The sequence below is a fragment of the Lepisma saccharinum genome, chromosome 28 (genome assembly GCF_977018435.1).
Source record: "Lepisma saccharinum chromosome 28, izLepSacc3.1, whole genome shotgun sequence".
NCBI classification, from domain to species: Eukaryota; Metazoa; Arthropoda; class Insecta; order Zygentoma; family Lepismatidae; genus Lepisma; species Lepisma saccharinum.
The window spans coordinates 29605337-29631420 of record NC_139256.1 but is presented as its reverse complement, the minus strand read 5'-3'; the positions used below and the strand labels follow the sequence as shown (position 1 = coordinate 29631420).

The 26084-nt window shown below is 35.8% G+C and overlaps 2 protein-coding genes across 5 annotated transcripts in view; one reads left to right on the top strand and one right to left on the bottom strand.

The window, feature by feature from the left end:
• Nucleotides 1-5412: 5412 nt before the first annotated feature.
• The window catches only part of LOC145980790 (3-hydroxyisobutyryl-CoA hydrolase, mitochondrial-like), a 157992-nt gene continuing 137320 nt past the window's right edge, over nucleotides 5413-26084 (top strand). For 2 of the 3 annotated variants that reach the window (XR_014440886.1, XM_083113872.1), the window contains exon 1: nucleotides 5413-7618. The gene's annotated coding sequence lies outside the window, so the exon portion shown is untranslated. Of the gene's footprint in view, nucleotides 7619-8952; nucleotides 8978-26084 lie in introns of those variants that run through there. The other variant, XM_083113876.1, reaches the window with a different exon arrangement.
• The window catches only part of LOC145980791 (3-hydroxyisobutyryl-CoA hydrolase, mitochondrial-like), a 73922-nt gene continuing 67719 nt past the window's right edge, over nucleotides 19882-26084 (bottom strand). For both annotated transcript variants that reach the window (XM_083113877.1, XM_083113878.1), the window contains exon 4: nucleotides 19882-25724. In XM_083113877.1, the coding sequence (XP_082970003.1) occupies nucleotides 25665-25724 (60 nt within the window). In that variant the 3' untranslated portion in view covers nucleotides 19882-25664. The remainder of the gene's footprint in view (nucleotides 25725-26084) is intronic.

Sequence of the window (26084 nt, the reverse complement as noted above, 5' to 3'; positions counted from 1 at the left end):
AAGCCTGTTTATATCGACCGTCCGTATGGCGATGATGACGCACCTTGATATTTGTATCCGAAAATTCAGAATTGCATACCGGGCATTTATCTGTACTGTTGAAATCTTCGATTTGATCTTGTGTTAAAGGTAGCATAGGTTCTGATTTTAATAATATATCATGGGCTATGCGACGGCACTCATTTTCTATTTTACGCACAAATTTTTTGATGGCATCTTGGCCCATGTATAAGTATCCTTTACTAATAACATCATCCTGTACAACCGCACAACAAAAACTAGAAGGTTCATGTAGCTGATACGCTGTACTTGAAGGTTCTTCGGGATCTGGGCTGCAGAATGCAAGCGGTTTGAGATTTGATTCAAAATCACAGACTATATACGCTGGGTGCCCCAACAAGGCTTCGATTTTTTTTTAATTCGGCATTTTCATTTGGTTTAGGCATAACCATATGAACAGGTTTATGGTTGCCAAGTATTTTAAATGTTCGACTAACTTATTTTGAGCAATTTCGATATTATTTATACGAACACCATTTACCATTTTTCGATCATCAAATACAGTCAAACATCTTCGACGCAACTTGTATATTGTGTTGGATTTGCCTTGTTGTTTTCTGACTAAAGCCTGAAGATTGCGTATCAGAGTGTAGTGATATATACCATGCCCCTCAATTAAGAGCAGATCAATCGAGACAGCAGAGTCATCATCAAGGTCGCTGATTCTAAGAGGCTGTATTAAGCAATCGCCACGACTAGCAGAACAAATAAACACATTAATAGATAAAGACATACCATTGCTATCTTTGGCCCTTTTTTCAAATTTATCGATATTCTGGACAAACATTGGATATTCTAAGCCATCCATAGCATCATCACAATCATGTTCATGCTGTTTATAATGACTTATTCGCTGTGGATTATCTAAAACTGGAAACAAGGCAGCTAAAATACACCACAGAAAGCATTTCTGGTAGGTATTTTCTATGTTAACCACGGCTTTTTTGTTTTTGATATTGTCAGGTAAAGGCAGATATGTAGAACCTTGTAGAGGTCTGAATTCAGAAATATTAACATAGAGCCTGTGTGGGGATCCGCAAAGACTCCAACCCGATTCCTTAGCAGCAAACTCAGAATGTTTGAATAGCAATTGGTCTACCAACCTGCTTAGTATTTTGTCTAAGTTTGTATTTGAATACACAGCCACAGTTTCTGTTATGTGGGGGTGTGTAAATTTTGTGCCGTTTGGTTTCTTATATTCAGTATACAATTTAAGAGATAGCTTTATAAGAGCCATTTTGTGCATTTAGAATAGCTAGCGTATCAGGATTTTTACTGTTCAAAAAATTCTTAATATCACAGCTTGGCTCTGATACAAAACGGCAATCCCATAGTTGACCATCAAAACTACTATGAAAGGGTGCAATGCGTGGTCGCTTTGCCGGTCTAGTATTATCGGATATAACAAGATTTCTTTTCAGACCAGATGTAGATGGCTGTGGGGGCAATGTTGATGCCTGTGCAGAACAAGAGCCTATATGTCTATTGAAGTATGCCTTGCTAAATTTTCTATGGCATTTTGGGCATATTTTAGTGGGCATTTTGCGTTTCTCTGGATCACAATTACGTTTGTGCTTAGCCCAATTAGGGCTGGATATATTCTTATCGCATTAATTACAATATTTTTGATTTGGCATTTTTGTCGTATGTATTTATATACAATTTCTTGGGGTTCAAATCAAAATTATATGCTTAATAAAAAATATCAGTTTGGTTCTGCAATGTACTTTGTATGTATACTTGTGTGTATACTTAGCGTGTATACTTAATATGTTTCTATTTTTTGGTTTTTCGTATTTTTATATCATTTCTTGGGGCTCAAATCAAAAACTATATACTTAATAAAAATAATCAACACAGGTGTCTAACAAACTATGACAGGTCGTAAAGCTATTGACCTACTACATTGATCTACAAATACAACGACCTACCGTAAATACCTGTCTACACAGGCAGGCCGTGTTTCTAGGATGGCAATGACCGCAAAGCGTGTCACGTGGTGGAAGCCGCCGTATTGATCCCCTATAACAAACTGGGACAGATATGAGTGGATTATAACAAACAAGCTGGATGTGTCAAATATCGGACTATTTTATACAAAATATAAGCTTTTTGTACAGTATACCAGAAATATGTTTAATATAAATAATAAAAAATCTATATATCAAACCGAACAGACCTGTAGTCCAGTCTATAGGAGTCTGTTTATTTTTCTGTTCTAGTTATAGGATATTCTATATTACTAATACTTAAATTTTAACAAAAAAAAATTATGAGGAGCACTGTAACAACACGTCCGTACTCTTCAACCACTCTCACAATACTAACTAATCTGTTAGTTAGATCCAGCTTTTTATATGTGTAGCGAAACCCAGTCTGAGGGGGGGGTCGTACTTTTTACGGGAAATTCCCGAAGGCTTTATTTTACGGGAAATTCCCGAGGGCTTTTTTACGGGAAATTCCCGAGGTGTCATACTTTTTACGGGAAATCCCCGAGGGGTCATACTTTGTACGGGAAATCCCCGAGGGCCTTTTACTAAAGTCTTGGATTAGACAGAGTAGCACACTGTAGGCAATAAGCTTATATAAGCATCTTGTCCTAGTTTTACGTGTAGCCAAAACCAGTCTGAGGGCTTTTTACTAAAGTCTTGGATTAGACAGAGTAGCACACTGTAGGCAATAAGCTTATATAAGCATCTTGACATAGTTTTAAGTTTAGCCAAAACCAGTCTGAGGGGGTCATACTTTTGTTGTCCCAGTTACGGGAAATTCCCGAAAGCTTTTTACTAAAGTCTTGGATTAGACAGGTAGCACACTGTAGGCAATAAGCTTATATAAGCATCTTGACCTAGTTTTAAGTGTAGCCAAGTCAATCTGAGGGGGTCATACTTTTGTTGTTCCAGTAATAGGGCCAATCCTACTACTTACAGTCATCTACAGTGAGTACATTAACTTGTCATAAGGAAATAAATGCTGTCATCAAAAATATAGAAAACCTAAGGGACGTAAATTTTGTTGAGAGTTGCATTGAGAACAGCATGGTCTGGAATGGAAATCTGATATATGATGCTAAGAAGAAAGACACTTTGAGAGTACTGTGTTTTGAAATTATACATTCTCAAACTACTCAACTGAAATGCCGATTTAAAGATCTTCCTCATATATATTTCATGGAATTGGTGTATGAAAATAAATTTAGAGACTATAGCGAAACATTTCCCCAGGACAAAGTTGATAACTTAGTAAAGCATTATAAATTCTTTGATAGCAACCAACTACAAAATGAACTTCATAATGTGTATGCAGATGAAACAAAATATTTGGCTCCTAAAGATCTCCTGAAATATTTTGTTGCAAATGGTCTAGATTCAGTCTATCAGGAAGTAACAAAATTACTCCGCTTAGTGCTGACCATACCAACCACTACAGCCAGCAGTGAACGAAGTATGAGCTCCCTGAAGAGGATCAAAACCTATCTTAGGAATTCCATGATCAACAATCGCCTGTCATGCTTGAATTCTTTGGCAATTGAGAAGTTCTTATTAGGTGAACTTTCATCAGAGTCAGCATTTCTTGATAGCCTTATAGACATTTTTGCAGAAAAGAAGGTTGGATCTAGTGTACAAGGTTGTGTAAGGTAAGTTATTTTAATTTATTTCATATGTAATATATTTTTATGCTTCTAAAAATGTTATTTTGTAGCGAAAATTATAATATAGACATGTGCGGTACTTATACTTGCATGTGCCACAAGTTTGTGATTTGTATTATTGGTATTATGCCCACAAAAGATCTTAGCGTTACCACCCGAAATGGTCATGCTACGCCACTGCTAAAATTAAAATAAATATGTGGGAACAATAGAAATCAAAATATGTTGTAGCTAGTGACGGGGCAATAGAAAAGATGGAGGGGTAAATCATATTTTCCCGCAGCAATCATGTTTATTATTCCGTTACATACGACACAAAAATGCATATTTTGGCTAAAAGAGCATTTATTTATTTTTGTTGTCGTTATACTGGGGGCAGATAAGAGAGAGGGAGAAATTGTCCTGCCCCCCCTCCCCCCACCTGTAGTTTGGTCACTGCCTACAGCTTTGCTGGAGTAGAATGCACCAACTAATTCGTTATTAAATAAAACAGATGATTTTAAAACTTTTAATCAAATTATTTGTGAACTATAATTTAAATTTAGAGAGTGCACATACCTGTTTAATTTAATTTGGATGAGTTAACTTCTGAAGCCTGCCATTTCCGAGCCTTCTTCCGGTGTAATTGCACTGCCCTTTGAGCCCTAGCTGCTGCGTTCAGGTGGCGGAACGAGCAGAATACTAATTAAATCAAATATGTGACAAATATATATACATAAAAAAAACAACGTGTTGAAGCTATTGACGGCGCCAAAGAAAAGACAGAAGAGAAACGTGGAGAGTGCAGTGATATTTTACGGGAAGAATTAAAGGTTTATTACACCCTTACATTTACATACAATATTAAAATGTTCTGCTTTTAGATCTCGCACAATGCCTTTTTCACAAAAATGGGCAATCCTGCATTTTTTATAACAATCTTGTCTTTTCGTTGACTTACGCAATTACCGACTGGAAAGGCTGTGATATTTTAGATTTCTTCCGTTAGTTTTCTGATAATAGTTTTCACAGCTTTCCATAGCATTTAGGCATGAATTCAAGAACAAAATAATCTTATTTTAAAACATACAGCAAAAAGAAATCCAACGCGCTTAAGTTAAAACTCCCTTACATTGGAAGCCTGGAGAGAACAAAACAGGGGCTCCTTCGTAACACGATTTCTTGAAAACCATGTTACACATTTGAATCAACTTTGTGATAAATTGATTAGAAAGGATGAATCTTAACAGTAAGAGTTGTAACTTTTCCCCTGCTACTAAATTTTAGAAGATATTCGTTGTCAAATATCTCAATATTTGCATAAGGAACCAGCCTTTTCCGTGCCGAGCTTCTCGACGATGACGTCAGGTATCAACGGACAACTGCGCATACGATCTGCGCCGCTGAACGAGCACCCCTTGATCTCTATGTACCTTGACGCATGACATGATTGGCCTGGCCTCTTCTTCTTCTTTTGAGGTTACAGCAGAAAAATAACGTGGCAGTAGACACTACCTTTAATATAAGTGTTTCGTGCTAACCATAATATTATTTTATTAATTGAGCTCATTCTGAATGACTGATTTCAAAACTGATCAGCTGTTTAACTGCGAGTTTCTTCATAGATTTTAAAAGCGCGTCACTGCCAGCAGAAATGGCAAGAAAAGGAAAATTTACCTCTTCCAAGGAAAATTGTGCACTCAGATATGTGGGCAACACTGTCTTATACTGGACGACGTGGACATTCCGTGAAATGGAGTTTTTTTACATGTGTGAGAATTTTGAAGCAGGAAGAAAATGTATCTAGAAATCTGTGAGTCGGTTCGTACGGCAACGGCAGTGTAGTTTTGATGTAGAATGTGAAAAACATTGTCTGTACACAACGTTTGTATTAAGTCAAAATGCCAGCAACTGTGTACAAACATTGCCCTCTATGTGGAAGCGATCTTGCTTGTCATGAATTTGACACGCATATACAAATATGCAGAGATGAGGAAGTGAACTGTACATATGAATGTGGTAAGAGTATATCACGTTCCATGTTACTCCAACACTTGGAAAGTGACTGCGAGAGAAGACTAGTTTCTTGTCAGTTTTGTTACACTACTTGCAGATTGCAAGATTTGAGAAGTCATGAGGAACAGTGTGGATCAAGAAACGTGTCGCCACCTCTAGTCACTTCAAACTCTGTAACAAATACTATTTGTTATTTTTGCAGCAAAGTTTTATGTTCGAGCGAATTCGAAGAGCACAATCAGAAATGTAATTTAGTATTGGAAAGTTGTGATAGATGTGACTCAAGGATTCAGAGGCAGTACATGGTTCTCCACCAGAAGGATAACTGCATCAAACGCATAGTAGAATGTCAGTACTGCAGGAACAGTTCAGTGGCAGATGTTTTACATGAACATCTAGAACTGTGCGAGATGTTTCCAATTTATTGTCATAATAAATGTGGAAAGGAAATGGTTAGGAAAGAGATATCTAAACATGTCCATGAGAAATGTGTTAAACGGCTTGTAAAATGTGAGAACTGCAGGCTTGAAGTTGCAGCCGATGCAGTTGAAAAACATAATGAAAGCTGTATGAAAAGGCCTATTCTTTGCCCTGAGGGTTGTAATAGTTATATTGTAAGGGAAGATATGCAGAACCATGTGACAGAAAAGTGTCCTACACTTTTCAAAAAATGTTCATATAGTGACTTCGGCTGTCAGTATGAAGGGTTTCCTCCAGATTTATGTGATCATATGCAGGCTGGAGGTAATTTTCACATGGATCTTATGAAAAATGACATCAGCAGACTTCATAAAGTTATAGAAAAGCAACAAAGGACCATGGATATACAGCAGCTTGAACTTGAAGAAAGTCGAGAAGAAATAGAATTGCTGAAACAGGAAGGAGATTTAATAAGTAAGCTTAAAACTAAAGTGATGGAATTGGAGGGAAAGGTTCTTTTAGCTGAAGAACAAGAACAGATGTTAGAAGTAATTGCAAAAAAAATAAATGTGAAAGGGGAAAATAATACAGAGAATAAGTGTGACATAAGCATAAGGGATGTTTTTTACACTTGGACAGTACTAGATTTTATGAAAAATTTTAAAGTGGGGAATGATTATATTATTAGGAATCCATTTGCCACATGCCAGTCAAATTGGTTTAAAGTGAGTGAACATAACCTACAAATACATCTGAACTCAGTCTCTAAATTAACAGAAGCATTCACTGGTGTACTTCATGGTTCTATGCAAAATGCATTAAGAAACTATGTGTCTGTATCAATTGAAGGTTCTCTCCCTACAACCAAGCATTTAAATGTCACCATGATTGTAGATTCACCTAGGGGTAGATCTGAGTTTTCAGTTTGTCTAATGAAACATTGCTCTTGTTTTGCTCCACATGATCTGCTATTTACTTCTGGGAACCACACTCGCTTGCACAATTATGTTACTGTTGACAAAAATATTGGTGCACTTTATTATGGGGACAGTAAGTTTTGTATGACAGTGGCAGTAACTCTTCATACTAATACTAGTAAATCAAAGTATTGCTTTGAAACTTGCAATATTGTAAGATTTTGATATTCTTATTGGTAACATTATCGTATGAGGGAAACGGATTACTTCAAATTTACAGGACAAACTTTACTGCCGTGTATCCACCGGAAGTTGTGGTTTGTATGTGGTAAGTCAGCGAGCGTATGTTTATTTTAGTAAGTTGATGGTAGGTGGCTCTGGTGATGTTCAATTAGCTAGTGCTTGGTGTGTAGTCACAGATTGTGTAGTAGTTTGTTATCAGTTGCCGGTTGAGCGTATTTTACTGGTGGGTCATGTTGGTATGGCCTCGGCTTTTACGTCCGCAGACGTTGAATTTGGTGAAACTACTGTAAATTTTCACCAGTTTATGTTGCAGCTAATTGTGATTAGTAAGGTAAGTTTGATTTCTTTTTATTTTGGAGTAGGTAATTTGTGGTTGTAATGTAAATTTTTTAGTTTTCGTTTAGTTTTAAATTCGGGTACTCATAGAAATTTAGATTTTGATTTGGATTGATTCGGGGGTTTGGGGGCGGAGCCCCCAACAGTAGTATAAATGAAGATTTTTTAATTGAAAGTTTTTATTGGAGTGGTTTATTCTTGTGTTTAGTCGTTCCCCCTTGGGTTTACTGGTGTCGTTCTCCCTTGTGTTTACTGGTGTCGTTCCCCTTTGTGTTTACTGGCATTATCCAACTTGTGTTTAGTGGCATCTTTCTCTTTCGTGTTTACTGGTGTGGTTCCATTTTCATTTTTAACGTGAATTTCTTCCTTGTGTTTATTGGCGTGTTTCCTCCTCGTGTTTACTGGTGTGGTTCCAATTTTATTTTACTGTGTGTTGAAAGGGGTAAATCATTTATTTTTTTGTCGTTCCCCCTTGTGTTTAGTGGCGTCTTTTTCTCTCGTGTTTACTGGCGTGGTTAAATTTTCATTTTTAAGGCGCATTTCTTCCATGAGTTTATTGGCGTGTTTCCTCCTCGTGTTTACTGGTGTGGTTCCAATTTGATTTTACTGTGTGTTAAAAGGCGTAAATCGTTTTTGTGTTCGGAAATTGTTAATTTTGTATTTTCAATATGGCGGTTCGTTTTTGATTGGTTATGATGCGAGTTTGGAATGATGACGTGATTTTCAAAATGGCGGCAGGTACTTCCGTTGGAGTTACTACTGTAAATTTTCACCATGAAATCATTTTCTTTAGCGTTGTGGAAGTTCTTGAATATAGATTTGATCCATTTTAATGTGAATGCATGTTGTTTTCTGCGAAAATCTCTGTCCGACACGCTGTTTCTGCTCCCGCCATTTGCTTTCTGCATGAGAGTGCAATGTTCCGTGTGTTAAGATGATGCAACCCCGTAGCCAGTGTTTCAGCCTCGCCGTGTTTTCACTAGAACCACATGTCTAGTATTTTAATTATTTTTTTTTAACTATGCTTGCCTAACCTAACCTAACCTTACGAAAAATGGTTTTTGGGGCTAACATGGAATGGTTTTTGGGGCTAAGGTGAATGGTTTTTGGGGCTAACCAATGGTTTGTGGGGCTAACGTCAATGGTTTGTGAGGCTAACGTCAATGGTTTGTGAGGCTAACGTCAATGGTTTGCGACGTATTAGCATAATTTCAAATCCGGGCACGAAAGTAGATATTTTCCGGTGAACGAGATTGCAACACTGCATAAATCGACAAAACACTCTCAGAACGTCCCCTAAACCAGTACGCTATCACGGCCATAATGTGTTACAGATTCGAAACAACAAGTAACAGTAAGTACTCGTAAATAGAAGAAATATACATTATCTTAGTTAGAAATGAAATTTCACCTTAAGAAATGTTCCGCATGACACGTTAGCAATGTAAACAAGTCCGAAATATATGATTCGTAGGTGTTTCCCTCATACGATAATAGTACCTTCTTATTTTCTTGGTTGTAAGTTTTTAGTAAAACTTTTTTTTTCAAGTGGTAAATAAATTGATTTTAGTAAGATCTGTGTTCAACTTTTGAAATGGGAGAAAAAGTCAAATATGTTGATTAATTTTACATGAATGAATTTTTTCTTGTTCAGTTCATGGGTAGATGTGTAAGTGCTGGAGTAATTTTACAATACCGGACCATTCCCCGATTTCGTTCATATTTCGCATACTTAATGATTTTGGGCTCCTAATCACGAATGTGCAGTTAATATTTGGGGGCCACCTGTAGAAATTTAAAAAAAAGGGGGGGGGGTCCGTGATCGCAACCGACAATGCACAATTGCCCATTATTTACCGGAAGATTTGGATTTCCCATACCTAAGAAACAAAATTACAACACCAAATTTTTACTGTTTGCATAACCTAACCGAACCTTTCCGTGAATGGTTTTTGGGGCTATGCGTGAATGGTGTGTGTGGTCTGTGATCACAACCGACAATGCACGATTGCTCATTATTTACCGGAAGATTTCAACAAACATGGTTTCCATTCTCGTATGCGGAGAACGATTGAGGTAATTGAAAAGTTTATTATACAATTTCTGTACATCAAATAACAATATCAACACATCACCCCCACATGTTAACCTCAGATACTTCATCGGGACTACGTATTTTGTGAGTATAGGAAGTAGGATAGAAATCCTACCAAAATTTATCACAGTTGTCAATGTAATCATATCTTGCTGTATACAATATTGTGACTGATAATGTGCAATTTTTATGAAAATTGTAATAATTTCAGGTAGAGTAAAGTATTTTTGTATGGAGAATTTTGTAACTTGAGGTATAACACAAAAAATGCATTGTTTGTAGCCACTTTGATTTTTGATTCTTGGAAAATTCGGTACCAGTTCCGTATATCGGAGACACATTAAAATCGGATATTTTGTGTTTCTCATGGTTCATACTTACCAATTGTGTATTGCGGAACATAGTTCAAGGTGCCATTATGCTTTTTACATGAAAACAAACACAATTTTTCACATAGAGAGTAGTTGTTGTTATTCCTTTTTTCGCTTTTCTAACACACAATATGGTGGGCACAGGTTGACTACAGTTGTTGGTATGCAGTGTTTCCAACCTTCTTCACCGAAAAATACCTACTATCTTGTTTGTCACGTGTGCAATTTGCACATTTATGCACGGGTAGCTAATGGATAGCCCCACGAACCATTTCCGATCAGGTTAGGTTAGGCAAGTATAGTTAAAAAAAAGGGGATTGGAAACACTGACAGGGGGTTACGTCATTGAATGTATGGAGCATCCGGTTCACGTAGGGGAAGCAAATGAAAGCAATGGCTATTGTGCGTCGGTGAGATATTTCTCTTGCAAAATACATGATTTCCCGGTCAAATAGATTCCTCGATGAACATTAGAAACCTTAGAGAGAAACTCATTTCCGTAAGTAGTTTCTTCTGTAAAAATGAAATGTGTCTCCGATATACGGAACTGTTAGGAATTCATATTTTTCTATAGTACAATACAGCTTTATGCAAGTACTGCCATGTGTTTCTGTATTAATCATTACATGAATGTGCAGTTCCTGATGTATTTTGCTTTCTTCACATCATTATCAATAAACGTGACCCTGCCCCATCCATGAAAGAGTTGCCCTTACGAAAATGACGTAAGCAGTATAGCGCTACTTTTTTTTATGTTATGTAATATAAAGCATAGGTACTTATTTCCACCAAATGCATACAAAGGTAAGAACATGATTAGTCTTCACTTATAACACCATTAAGCCTTGTTTCCATGATATAAAAATTCAATATGCTGAACAAGGCAGTAATTTATTATTATAAAACATGAAGTAAATGTAACGTTTCAACCTTATAGCAAGGTCTTCTTCAGACTCTGCACCAAGTACAAATGTAACAAGATACAAAAACAGGATGATTTATATACACAGAGTCTGAAGAAGACCTTGCCATAAGGTTGAAACGTTACGTTTAGTTTGTTTTGTAATAAAATTAAATTATTGCCTTATTCAGCATATTGAATTTTTAAGTCTTCACTTGTGTATTGATAATGTTTGTGAAAAGTAGTGCATTATATAGCATTGTTATACATCCTGGATTTTCCGGGACAGTCCCAGAATATCATCATTTGCCCTGGTGTCCCGAAAGTGTCTTTGGGATGCGCTAATGTCCCAGAATCGAGTGGGAAAGCAGAAATGATTAAGAGTCTCTATCACAGTAACTCGCAGACAGCATCGGCCAGATGTTCAATATCCTTGCAGTTAACTTCCTAGTTCTACAGCAACTAGTCCTATTCCCCCTGCGAACTGAAACCCAATGTTGTTTTTGTCAAATGGAAAAAAACAGATGCCAATGGGCTTCCCTTTGTTGTTGGTTCTTGGCATAAATGCATATTCGTTGTACAACACAAAAATATTGCGGAAATGGCCTAGTAACCACGAATACAAGCAAGAGGAAAAAAAGACCAGTTTGATTCTTTCCACCAAACACAGAACCTTTAAAGGAGGGAACATTAACAAAGTGGAAAAGCATGAATTTATTTGCTACATACAACAGTGTATTAGTGAGTTATTTTCAATCTAAATATGGCCTCTCCTGTGGCATAGTAGCAGCGTTGTCGCCCTGCAATCAAGGGGTCCTGGGCTTGATACCAGTTAGAGACACACAGTGGTTCAGATCTCGCTACACCACAAACTGTAGGCCCAGTATCAATTAACCTATCTGTGCAAAAAGTGGACTTAAAACATGAACAACTCCTCTAACTGGGATTCCTTGATTGCAGGTTGATGATGTTGCCACTACGCCATCAGGAGGCCCAAAACTCAATTAAAATTGAGAAGAATATATATAGGAATATGAGGGGAAAATAATTCATCTTGTGTTTAACTTCTCTGTAACTGGTCAAAAATAATTATTTTACTAATAGCGGTATATTTCTGCTGGATTTCTCGCCACAAAAAGAAAATGAAGCATGCATAAAAAAGACAAGGGAGTAAATGAATCAAGCCAAAGAAGCACCTGCAGCAGTTGCTGCATAAATCTTCGCAGTTCTTTTCCTGTGTCAAATTAATTTTCTATTTAGCTGTGTACAATGTAAGTTGCAGGTATGATTACTGAAGGAACTTTTGGTATTTTGCCTCACAATTTATCTATCCATCCAATGTATTATTTTAATGTTCAGATTAACTTGGTAACCAAAACAATGTTCATTGATTGTACCTAAGTACACTAATTAGGAACATTAAATATTCTGCAAGGTACATTTTTAAAAGATGCAATAATAATATAAAATAAGGTCCATCTAAATTCATATAAACAGAAGGTAGTTCTGTTTATATGAATTTAGATGGACCTTATATTATTATTGCATCTTTTAAAAATGTACAATTTTTTGCCTGGCTTTCCTTTGCCTTGTCAACCCAAAATTTTCCAATAGATTAGGGGTTTCTAAATTTTTCGATTCACAGCACCCTTAAGTGTTTCAAGATTTTTTCGTGGTTCCCTCTATCTAACACTTGCAATGCTCAGTGTGATTAGGTTGCTTGACTCAAGTTAAAAAATAAACACATTTAAAATTCAGAAACATTTTACATTTAAAAAGTACAATATAAGCACATATTTGGAATAAGTGTCATGTTCGGTGAAAATATTGGAACACTTCACAGTGCCCATGTAAGCCAGCTGCAGCCCACGCTTTGGGAACCACTGCTAAAGATATATGGAGGATGTTCGTTTTATAGTTATATTACAACAAAAAATATGAAAATGCATACTATATTTCCTTCTATCTGAATTGTTTGATGACTGACTGTACAGTCACAGACAATAAAAATGACACCTAGATCCTGAAATACTTGCTTCCCTGCAAGGCGTTATGTGTACTCCCTGACTAAGGTGATAAGTGGATTTCAGTAGCAAATTTTCAATGGAAACTTGTACTACCGCTGTACAGTTAGGCAACACACACAACTTCTTCCAGGGAAGCGAGTATATCAGGGTCTAGGTGTCCCATTTTTATTGTCGGTGACTGTACGTTAGTGCACTCCAGTGTGGCAAAAATTGTTCTCTGAGAAGGAATCCTTGTTTTGAATACTAGGCGAGACTTCATAATCGCTGGGCGATGTTCACTTTATGGCAATTTACAATAATATTATTCACAATGGTATTAGCTTTTCATCGACAGAGATGCATCCTGAAACACTGATTTTCTGTAAGTTATATGAACATATACCTGTATTACTTTTTCCCTATACATTTCCTGTAGTGGCTCAGATACGCATACAACCGTTAGTGCTTTATTAGTTTTCTGACTCCTGTGCACATGTACGTGGATAGGAAATCGCACCTGATGTATTTCTGGCCACATCTTACAACTAAAGTGACTCTTGTGCCCAGGACGTTTCTGACTCAATTTTGGGATGACTAGTGTCTCAAATGTTCTCTTCCCATTCTGAAATCAGTGGTGTACCCAAATGTGGGTTGTGCTGTTATAATTCCGATATTTCTGCATTTCCCAAAGACAAACGATGACAGTAATGTAACCCTAAATGACAAATAGGGAAGAGGAATATGAAATTGACCTTTACAAAATTTGTGAATATGCCACTTCTCATTGCTGCTCCTTCTGTTTGGGATTTTTTTCGTCTTTACTTTCCTTGGGGAGGAATACTAAATCCTGAATCAATGTATATTTTCAACTACACCCACCATCTGGATTGTGTTATCTGTTTGAGCTTGACATCATGATCCTTTGTTGTTTCCTGCCTCTTGCTGGGTCAGCATTTTTTCCTGCACCACTCCTCTCTTTCCACAGTGTTCCAATCTTGGTCTCCCCCTTGGCCTTATTCCCACTCCTTGATATCACAAACAATAATTATGGCCAGGAAATATTGCTTTGGAGCAAGACCACGGTTAACAGCAAAAAAGGAGAGAAAGCGAGTGGGTGAGTGAAGCATACACGCTGCTGAAAAGGCTGGTTACTGCAGTCACTTTCCCCATCTTTGCAATCCCATTCCCTTGCACTAGTTCATTGGTTGAGCTCTCTAGAATCACTACTTGCACACAGACATGCTTTCGTTTGCTAGCTCCAGAGATTCCCGAGACTGAGAATTGTTAAGTTTGCCTTATGTAGCTTCAATACCTGGATGCAGATCAGTAATCTCAGATATAGTTTTTTCATGAAGATAAACCTTCACCGCAACACTTTTAGAAGATCAATGCCCATCAGAAACCCATAGTATGTAGTTGATGTAATTGTAAGATGCCAGGAACAAGATGAGGTCCTAAGATATTGCAAGAAACAAACTCGTGGAAAATTTTTACTGAAATAGAGTGAACTGTCATGACCCAAAGAATCAATATAAAAATAAACAAAACTACTATATTCTTACTTCTTAAATGTAATAGGGAAATAACTGTTAATCTGAATTATATTAAAAGAGGAGTATTCCTATTTTATATTCTATGTCATGTTCCATAACGACAATGTGTCAAAATTATGTTTCTCATCTGGTACTTTACTTCAATTACAAGCTTTGCAGAGGAGACAACACTAACAGTAAATTTAGCTTTAAAGAATAAGTCTGTTTCCTTATTATTAGAAAAATTGGCAACAAAAGATTCATATAATTATAATAAAAAGTTGTGGTTTGGGTGAAATTTTATCATTGCTTTCTTTACAGTTATTGCAAATTAATGTGGAAATCGTCTGGGGAGATATAAACAGGTTTTGTAAACTTCTAGCATGGTTGTTGTAGTTTCCAATTTGCAGCAAATGCCATTCCTTTCATAAATTTTAGTTGCACCATACATTTCTGTGGCTGTGTGTGCGTTTGTTTCACAGATACATGTTTCAACAAACTAATCAAACTTTTGTGAATGTGTAGATTTCCAGGAAAATATTTCTTGTAGCATGATGTGTCAGTGTTACTGTTAAATAAAATAACCTGTGTGAATAAAAGGTAAAGGTAAAGTGTTCCCCTGTGCATAGCACCACGCCATGAAGGCGTATAGGGGGTGTGGGGGTAACGCCCCACACTTTTTTGATCCGGTCGTGAGTGGGGGTGATGTGATCAGCATCACGCCCCTAACCGCCTTTACCCCCCAGGGTTTCCCCCAGGTACCCATGTTATTCGACGCTGGGTGGGCGCCGGGGCCGCTTCCACCGTTAGAAAAGTTCCCGGATTTGAACCGGCCGGGGATCGAACCCGGGGCTGAAATAATAAAGACTTTGTAGAGAGGAAAATATTTCCAATACGTATGTTGTCAATGAACAATAAATGAAAGTGTGCGATCTGGGGCGTCGCAGCCCACCCAAATAGTATAAATACATGATGTTATGTATTATTTGGATAACGCAAAGTAAAAAAGCTGATAAAGAATTATAGCATAAAGCAGCTAACATAACTCAGATTAATTTAAAAAATGAAGAATGCTTGTAGATTCTCCATCTCGGTTGGTTTTCTTTCATTAACGTACGAAATATAAACATGTAAACAAAACATCATTGTTCCGCAGTTAGAAGATACCAAAGTGCTTTTCGTCAATCGATTGACGATAGTTGTTTTGTTCACTTGTGTTTCTTGGAGCTGTGGTTCAATTTACAATTGAACAAATCAGTTTTAACAGTCATTTTCGTTCTTAGTGTGGGTGAGGCTGAGAGTAGTTGGTGGAGTTCGAGGCATGGTGGTGTATGTTTACATATTATACCCGCATATATTTTCTTTGCTTTTATTTGGAGAAAATTCCTGTGTAAATCAACGCTATTGTGATTGTGTCTGTGTGAAAATTTGAAGTAGTCTGTTATAGTGCAAGTAGATAAAGAGGGCTTAACATGTCGGGTAAATGAGTTATTATATTCAATTATTTTAGACAAGATAGTAAAAAGTCTAAACTTGATCATCCCATCCATAAAAGTCATTCTACTAAATGAGTTAGTACATTCGATTATTTTAGACAAGATAGTAAAAACTTGATGGAATCTGTATATTATATATATTATACTGTATTATAATAATTAATTTTCATTTGAGGGTTCTATTTTCACCTGATTTTCCCTATTATTGCATAGCTTGTTTACAAACTTCATTTGTCTTGTGAATGCACAGAAAAGCTTTTCTTTAACTGATGAAAGCATATTTAACTATATATTTTTTTTATAAATTAATGTCGAATTTTTAAAGTCCAATAAAAATGCACACAAAATATTTGTAATAATTGCATTATGGGTATAAATTTAAGCCATGAAAAATAACACTCCAGTACAGCAAATCGTTGATTGGCAGGAGGGGGGTTGGGGGTTGACAAGTTGCTCCACCTTGAAAAATTCCAAGGGCCAGCCCAGGCCATGACCACTGAACCAGAGCCCACCTAAAAAATATTTTACCCACCCTGAGAAAAATTTCTGGCGACGCCACTGGTGCTGATGTCTTTCAGGTATACTTTTTTTTTTGGAAATTATACATATAGGTCATGAAGAAATGTTTTTAAGTGTATGTGTGAGCTATGCTGTTATTGCGAAGGTTTGTATATTTTTATGAATTCCCTAAAATGACTTTTACACATACACACACAAATCTTGAAAAGGGATAGGAAGGACCCTAGCAGTGCCCACACGAGGGTATAATGGCACAGACTGCACCACCAAAATTGGGAAGGGTGATTTTTTTTCTTTCATGCATATACTTTTCTGAAATATATGTAAAGATAGGTTTACACCTTTGTACCATGGTGCTACATGTGTGATGAGGTGGCGGAGGGAGGAATGAGAATATATTTCCTTAGTAATTCATTTTTCCTTGGTTAGTTCCAAGTCACTGCTACTACAAACATCATATTTAATCCATTAGATGAAGGAAAGGAAGAATTTGGGGGAAGATCAAGTAAAGTGCTCAGTAAAGCTTAAAAAGTGACTTTCAGTAATAGGATAGTGGTAGACAAGCTGTTGTAATTATTTATGGGGATTATATCATCTGGGGGAATGTGCCATTGGCTTTGCGGAAGGGGGATTCACACCCCTGAAGGAGCCAAATCACAATGCAATTCGACAGACGTTCAAAATGATTAAAAATAGTACTATTTTCAATGTTGATCATCAGGTATTTTCAATATCGGTACCACTGTCTGAAATTTACCAATTTATTTTACTTTCCTGAAAACAAGACATCTGTTGTGCATGGACGAATAAACTGGCAGACATCTATACTGTTGTTTAACATACCAGTTAATGGAGAGGTTTAGAAAATAATCCTCCTCCCGACATAAAATTTACCAATCATCCTCCGAGATATCTGAAACACAATAAACTTTCATTGAACTTATTAGTTGACAGCTAAAAAGTTAACATCATTCTGCTCGCACAACGTGCCAAGTTAATATTTACATACATTACTCTGGATGCATTCAAGCTACAGATATTATAAAGAAAATTGTGTGATATGATATCAGATTAATTTCTATCCTGCAGAAGAATAGTTGAAGCCTTCTGCTGTTTTAAAATTTTGATTTAAGTTATTACTAGGGAACTAATTTTAAGATGCAGCACCTATCCAAAAATATAGCTGTTTTCATACCGATAGTTTGAGATATGTATTTTAGGACATGAAATCAAGTAAAATGAACACACTTTGTTGCACCTTTTCGTGAGATTGCCCTCTTTGATGCTTCAGCACCTTTTGCCTTACTTTTCTATCATGTTTTGTTAAAAAAATTGGACAGGAAAATAAATGATTTTCACTCTTCTTGAGCAGCTACATAAAATCCTATAGTCTTATTTTGTAGAGCAGAACGAGAGCTGTAAAATGGTATAATATAATCATTGCAGCCCCAATAGTTCCCAAGATAATGTAGCAAAACCCGTGAGAGAAAAAACAAACTTCAACAAAACCTATTTGGCATAACCACAGTTCTCTATGCGGTCCGTTTGCATTATATACAGAAGGTGCAGAAAAAGAGAGCATTGAATAAAGGCATTTCATCAGAACCTTTTTTTTTTTCCTTTCCTGACCATAATTTTGCACCTTAAAATCCTTTCGCTAGTTATTACATATAAATTGCAAGCAACTTGAATTTTACGAAATTCACATAAGGAAGAGCACGTAATAAATAATGTAATAAAGAAAAGGTTTCAAGAAATTACCATATTCACTCATGTATAATGTGCACTTTTTTCCAAAACTTTTGCCCCCAAGAACTGTGGTGCGTATTATGCATGGAATAATTCAGACAGCCAACAGAAACCATAGGTCGTTCCATGATTTTGGGACACTTGCATTGATTTTCATGCGGAACATTATCATGTTATATATCGTTGTAAAGCTTAAATCCTGCAGTTTCTGAATATGGAAACAGTATTCCATTCAAGATAACGACACTAATGTGAAATGCAGTTGAAATAAGTTCATCACAAAATGAAGGAACGTTGTGATTTTTATGGTACTTTGGATGAAAGGAAACATAAGGAAAAAGATAATAAAAATTAAAATGTATTACTGGCCAAATAATATGACATACACGAAGTGTGTAAATTCCTTAATGGAAGAAATCTTGTGCTGCTAACTGCTATTTGGAAGGTCCTGAATGTGCCTCGTATAAATGTTACATTAGTCACGGAAAGAAAAAGTATATATTTTGAAGTTCTTGTAGAAAAAGTAAAGATGGAATGAGCAAAACCACGTATAAAAGTTTGAAATGTAATGTTCTGCAACACCAAGAAAAGCAGTGCAACTCTGGTGGAATTCAAGCATGCAGCTTCCGTAACATGGGATGCATATCAGCTGTATTTATTGGGCGAGAAATAATAATTTCCTGAGCACTGCAAATCCATAACGTAATTTTGATTTCGCTTTCTGCTATTACAGAATAAATAAGGTGGTTCAAGAGTGAAAGCTTTTGGATACTAAACACAATGGAGGGAGAGAGGGGAGGTGGCATGGGTTGGACACTTATTGTTTACACAAGAGGATATTTTCCTCTTGGTCCACATAGCAACAGGTGACTCATTGAATAAGTAACCAGGGTGCGCATTATACACGCACACTCACAATACATGCGTATATATGGTATTAACTTTATATTTCTTCTTAAACTCTAAAAATTAAATGCCATACACTTGACTGCTCGAACACAGCACCATGCAAAAGCACCTATTTCCTAAGTATCATCACCAGTGGTAATACGGGCTCCTAAGACTATACTTTTGTGAACATTATTTCTATTTAAATGCGTAGACGTATTTTTAAAATGTCTATTTTACAAAACAATGTAACTATATTGAACCCCTCTTCACTCCCTTTCAATAATAAGTTTTGAGGGTCAAGATTTTTGCTCTGCACCAAAGTCAGAATGTAGGCCTAACACTCACTTGCAACACAATGTTAGTGTGGTTAGCTTGCTTGCCTTAAATTAAAAAATAAACATATATTTTAAATTCAGAAATATTTTATATGTAAAAGTACTAAATAAACATATTAGGAACAATCAATGATTGAATTTCAGTGAACATATTGGAACATTTGTGGTGTCCCTGTAAGCCAGCAACCTAGGGTGCTTCGGTCCACACTTTGGGAACCACTGTTCTATTTATCGTGAATTGATGCAGACCATGAGGTGAAAATTATTTTTCCGTTCTCTATATTTGTTGCCACCCTGAATTTAAAGGAATTCTGTATTTACACTAGAAAAAATCCACTGAAAATCGAGAAAGATGTGACAATATTGACAATATAATACAAATTTATTAGTAATATTTTACATAAGCAAAAGGACAATATAAAATTATGAGATTACACTTGGATTATTTTCCACATATGGTAAAAAGAAAGCATGCAGTGGATGATTTGAAGGCAGTGCATCATGCGATGCTTTTAAGTACATTGTAAATACATGTATTATTTGGTGTAAGCTTTTAAGATTTGAATACAAGGATGTACATATATAGGCTTCTTATTTTTATACAGGGTGATTTAAATGTTCAGTCCCATAAGACAACTCTTATTAGTGTGCATATCAAAAAAATTGGAAAGAAAGGATAGTTGTTGGTTTCAACCTAAAGTGCTCTAATTTTCAACATATCATGAAGCATCGAGGCTGTACAGTGGTACCGAAAATACCACGTTTTCACATGCTTCATCCAGAAAACCACACGCCATCACTATACTGTACTGGGTAACTGAAAAATTGATGACAATTACAGGCAAAGGGGAAAAAATGTGAACATGTGACACATACAACCCACCCCCTTCCCAACCACTAGAAAAGGTGACTAGTGTTTCAATTTGTAATTTTAGGAATGCTTGTAGTTAAGTTTAATTGACATCCTGTCTTTTTCTGCTATTAACCCTAGAAAGCTAAAACTTCATCAAATTGATGTACAAAAAGGTAAGCACACCCTCAGTACCTTCAATTGGCCTTCAACTGTGGAGGGAGTGATACTGTGTAGGTTAAAATGGCATCTAGTTTACAAATTATTTGATATTTTTATCTACGTAGTAGTTCTGACGAAGCATTAGCTTTATCGTAAGCAAATTTCCCACATTTATTGTGTTTAGACAAGGAAAAAATCAATTGTGTTTGCAAAACAAAACTAAAAAATGTGGTTTTGCTGCTTTAAACAACTCATGGCATAGCATCAACTATCAAACTTCCGAATAACCTGTGATAACCATGAAAGTAAAGGAGGATGACAAAAATGTATTTGCAGCCATTGTTCCAAAGTAATATAAGGAGATTACCAAACAAATTGCCGTTTTAAATTTAACTATGAACGTTTAACTCGCATCAAACTTTTTGCTTCTTACTAATACTATTGGAAACAAATTATGTTATTACAATGTTAATTGTGAATAAAACTCTTCCTATAAAGCAAAATAGTAAATGTCGTCAAAGTGACTATGCCTTCGCATTCCTGATTTTCCACCTTAGCTCTCGAGGGTTAACTACACTGGATGTCAATGACAGGTGTAGCAAGATTGTCATTTGTGCATATTTATCCTTTATTATTGATGTAAATTACGGTATTTATTCTTTATTTATCCAGTATAGTACAATGTTGCAATGACTTGCAATATTCCAGATGAAGTATGTGGCAACATGGCATTTTTGGCTACCCCGAGAGACTTACCACTACACAGCCTCAACAGTTGAGGCTGTGTTGAAAATTTAAGCACTTTAGATTGAAACCCACATATTTGGAACAACTTTTTCACCATGTACACTAATAATGGAGTTGTCTGATAGGACTGGGCTTTTCAATCACTTACATTTAGTTATTTCATGTCAAATTAGTACATTTTAATTAATATGATGGAAGTAGCAGTTCTTGCCTTGCCCAAACGACACACACACTGGTAAAAGCATTTTAACATTGCAATTTTAAAAAAATACTGTTGCTGCATAATTACTTCTACAAAGCTGATAGCATATGTGATTGTTCAAGATGCAAATAAAATGTGAGGCATTTTCAGGACTGATAGTACATATGATGCAAATGGATTACTTTCTATGAAATATTTCATCAAAATGTCGTACTTACATAGCTACAAGAATGAGACAGTGCTCACATCAAAATGAAATATAACAATATGGAAATAAAAATTAGGACCAAGCAGATACCACTTTAAACCGATATTCTTACCAATTCCCACCAATACAGATACTTTAAAATTGCGTAATTAAACTTTGTTCAAAATATCTATCAATATTATGGTGTAAATAATATTTGCCAATTATATGCATGAATTTGCCAATAAATTTGCTTTAGAATATTCAAGGATTACAGCAGAATATTAAAATAGATGATATAATAAAAAAATACACCTTTTCTTTCATAATTTGTGCAAAATAAAAAGTAAGTTTGAATTTTGCATGATTTCCAAGATAATTAGACTCCGAGAAAATATCTCTCAGCATGAAACAGAAGATGAATTCCAACCAATACTTTCAGTTACAGATACCAATACATTGGCATCAGCTCAGCCCTAGAAAAAATGCTTTCAGGACTGCTGGCTTCCAAAATTTCAAAGAAAATCAACATTGAAAGAGCTACTGCTTATAAGAGAAAGGTGCAATACAATGTTTCCATCTTCAAAGACTTCAGCACATTCAGTGAGTTAATGGCAGGGTTTTGCCTCAGTTCTGTTCCCATTTTCATCGGTAACATCAATCTATATTTGTATTTATCAGGCTGTGTTTTTCATTCTTCCCAAATGCACTCTCTCATGCTTAGACCTCTACAAGTAAGAAATTGGGCCCAAGCTACATTCCAATCGACAAGTGCTGTTACATTATTTTGCATAGCTTTTCTGTGCCATTGAAGTCACCCAAATCAAAAGGCTCCCAAGCAGTAGAGTTGCCATTTTTTTCCTGCCAGGTGTTATAGCTCGACCATAAGGAAAAAAACCTTCCGTCAAAAGCGTTCACGCATCTTCCCTGCCGTTATCGGTGCTCGAGGCAGTGTTGCCAGGTCAGAATTGAAAAAAATTGGGAGATTGTTCCTTGGGAAACCAGATCTGCTACAAAATCCGATGATCTAATAGTAGCGGATGAACAACTTTCTCGGGGGTGGGGGGCAGCATAGGCGTGCACACTTGGGGGCAAGGGGATGTCTGCAGATTTTTTCCAGCGAGGGGAAAACAATGTATTTTTATCAGGTGGGTCAACGAGGCATATTACCCTGTATAATGTTGCCCTCTCAGAAAACACCACTTCAGTTTGAAATTATCATGTTCCTACATCCCTATTATAATAATGGATGTAAATTACTGTGACAAATCAACTCATACGTCTGAAATAATAGGTACTTTTATGTCAACATTCATTTTCTAGAAGAGGGGGAAGGTGGCGACCATCCGGATGTCCATGCAGCTATATAATTTTGTAGAAAATTAAGTATTTAAGTATAGAATAGTATATTAAGGATAGAAAATTAAGTATTTTCAAGCTAATGAAAGTTCCAAGCAACATAGCAATAGTTTATTAAGGAATTCTTCTGAGAAATCAATAGGTCTGGCAACACTGACATGAGCCCGGCTGAAGGCTCCTTCCCCCTTTCCTTTCCCCCACCTGCCAGCAGGATGGGGTTCTGCACAGGTCTCTTTCCTTGTGGTTCCACTATAGTTCGTAGTTCAAACGTTACTCACCACACTCAGGTGTGCAGGTGCATAATACAGAAGCAAAACACAAGCTGATAACCAAACTTTACAGCTTCTTACTCTCTTGCAAAGACTGTTTTTTTTTTTTTTTGGCCATTGTTGGTTGTTGTGTTTACATAGGAATACTAGGTTATACAGGGTAATTCAACTTTACTCAGTTATTATGACACTATTTATGATAGAAAATCAGATAAGGCATTTCATTTTGAATTATACTGTATAATGAAAGAGTTTTAAAATGTAGGAAAATTTTGTAACAATTTGCTATGATGGGACCATAAAGATTGAATGTATAATCTGTGAAAATGTAAAATCGGGGTTCCACTGTACAGTGTTATTGATAAAATGTCCAAGTAGCACAGAGTTTTACACAGTCTATTCAATAAACACTGGCTGTACAAAGTGAAAGTTTCAATAGGCTATTGAGTAGCACTACAGCAAGTTAGAACAGTGCTTTAGGCAAGAGAAAGTGTTGATTTGGACATGCCCCAAGTTTTTGTAGGCTTTCTTTGTTATCACATGTAATTGTTTTCCCTGAAAGGATCTAATATTTTTCTTGACACCTGTGTACACAGATTGCCAAGTAAGTTTTGTATAGCATTTTCTAAAAAATTTTAACTGGCACTTAACAATTTGCAAAGAACCAAAAATGTTGTACCGACTAGTTGGGTTTGCTATCAGTGACAGGCTATGCTTAAAACAATGAACAGACAAGAAAAGCTAAAATTGGTAACTACAATTTACTGTCATTTTATAATATAAGTGTAAACAAAGCTCAACATTGTGCTTCGTAAACCAAAAATTAAGTACAATGAAAAGAAAGGTAAACCAGTTTCATTGCTCTCCTCATCTTTCAATACTTTAAATTTTGCTGCCACTTAAAAGACACCCAGTATGTTTTGTATCTTGTAGCAGTCATGTAGAAGGTATACTACTTCCACTTGAAGAAAGTTTGGTGCATTTCCTCAAATCCATAAAGTTCAACAAATGTTCCTTTTTTTTCACATTTTATAGCCAATGTCAGATTAACAAAGAAACGTAAGTACATAAATGGAAATATATGTAAAAAAATATATATATACAATCACATTTTTTAACTGAAGGGTAACATATGCAGTGTGGTATTTGAAACTTTTCCAGCAGAGGGAAATTATAACTTCTTTCAAGGCATATATTTATCCCCCAAGGGCTAAAATTTGCAATTAAAAAGTCGATAAGCTGTTTCCAGGAGGGGTTATCCATCTGCATCCTCCCCATAAATACCACAGTGTATGTAATGTAGCAATTCACTGTACTGTATCAAACAATTATTTTACTTAACAAAAGACATAAGACAATAAATACATAATTAGTAGAAAAATCTGTAAACATAATTTTAACCTGCTCTGAAACTAGGTGTTTCGATTGACACAACTATTACATAGAAATAGTTATTAACTTCTAGAATTAATTTCTGCTGTTTTTCCATTCAGATTACTTTTAGCTGTTACACAAAAGATATAAAATCTCAAAAATGACTAGTAAAAGGGTTATATAAGTTCATCGCTTTACATTGTCTTAGAATACATTCAATAACAAATTTTCATTCTTTACATAAGCATTTGAATCTATTTTGCAAAGACAATAGGTTATATACAGGTTACTTCTTTCTTAAGAAGTATTATTTATGGGCATACATAAATCAAAGTTTCCATACACAATAACAAATTCTTGTGCAAAAATGCCCTGTATGTGCTAAATACAAGACTATATAACTACTGCAGATACATTACTACTGGGCTATGATGTGCAACAATCCCATGTTACAAAATTTCTCTCAGCAATGTAACACAAAATGAGGCGTACATATTATATACATTCTAGGACACTTCTTCAAAATACCAGCTGTTGATATTTAGTGTATGCAGCACAAGCTCACTGCTACCTAATGTCCTGGTAAATGATAACTATAATACCTTCAATATGTATACTATAATAAATGCATTTACAAAAATACCACACGATCGTGAGGCATAACAAAAAACAATCATACACAAAACATGTGTTTTAGGCCAATTTTTCTTCTCAAAGATGCTTTTGCGATCATCCACATGTTACATCATGCATTTGAATTAAGAAAATTCTTCAACTACATCTTTCTGGGTAGATCCGGATCAATAATTACAAATTGTATTATATGAAATAGTTTTGTTTTCAAATAGCATAAATAGATACACAATTACAAAATCATTGAATATATAAAGGTAGTTAACCAGCTTTAAAAATTTGTTGTTTCAGTAACAAAGTACTTTCTTTTTTTTTTTCTGTTAACTTGTATGAAATTCTAGTTAAAATTTCTTGCTTGTGTTTTTAAATTCTTGTTGCAAGAGCTTGTTGGTGTGCAGCCTCAATCATCGCAATGTTTGCTCTCTGAAAATAAATAAAGTAATAAATATTCATCATCATCACATTCATTGCTTAAATGCAAAAATTAACTTTAACATTAAGAGCTGGGGATAGAGGAAAACTATTGGGTGCAATCATGCATAATGCTGCATCAAAGGAATTTTCTGTGAACCGTAACTACCCAAGTAACCACTACCGTTGGGCCAACGTCAGTTTTTACGAGGGAAAGGTTGGCTTTACATTGGTTGGCAAATTGACGTTGGTCTTACGTTGGGCCAACGGTGGTTGCCAATTTTTGCCCAACCATGGAAACGTGAGTCAAAATCAGTTTTAGAAACAACTTTTTAATGCTAAGACAACTTTCAGGAGAATGCTGAAAATTCT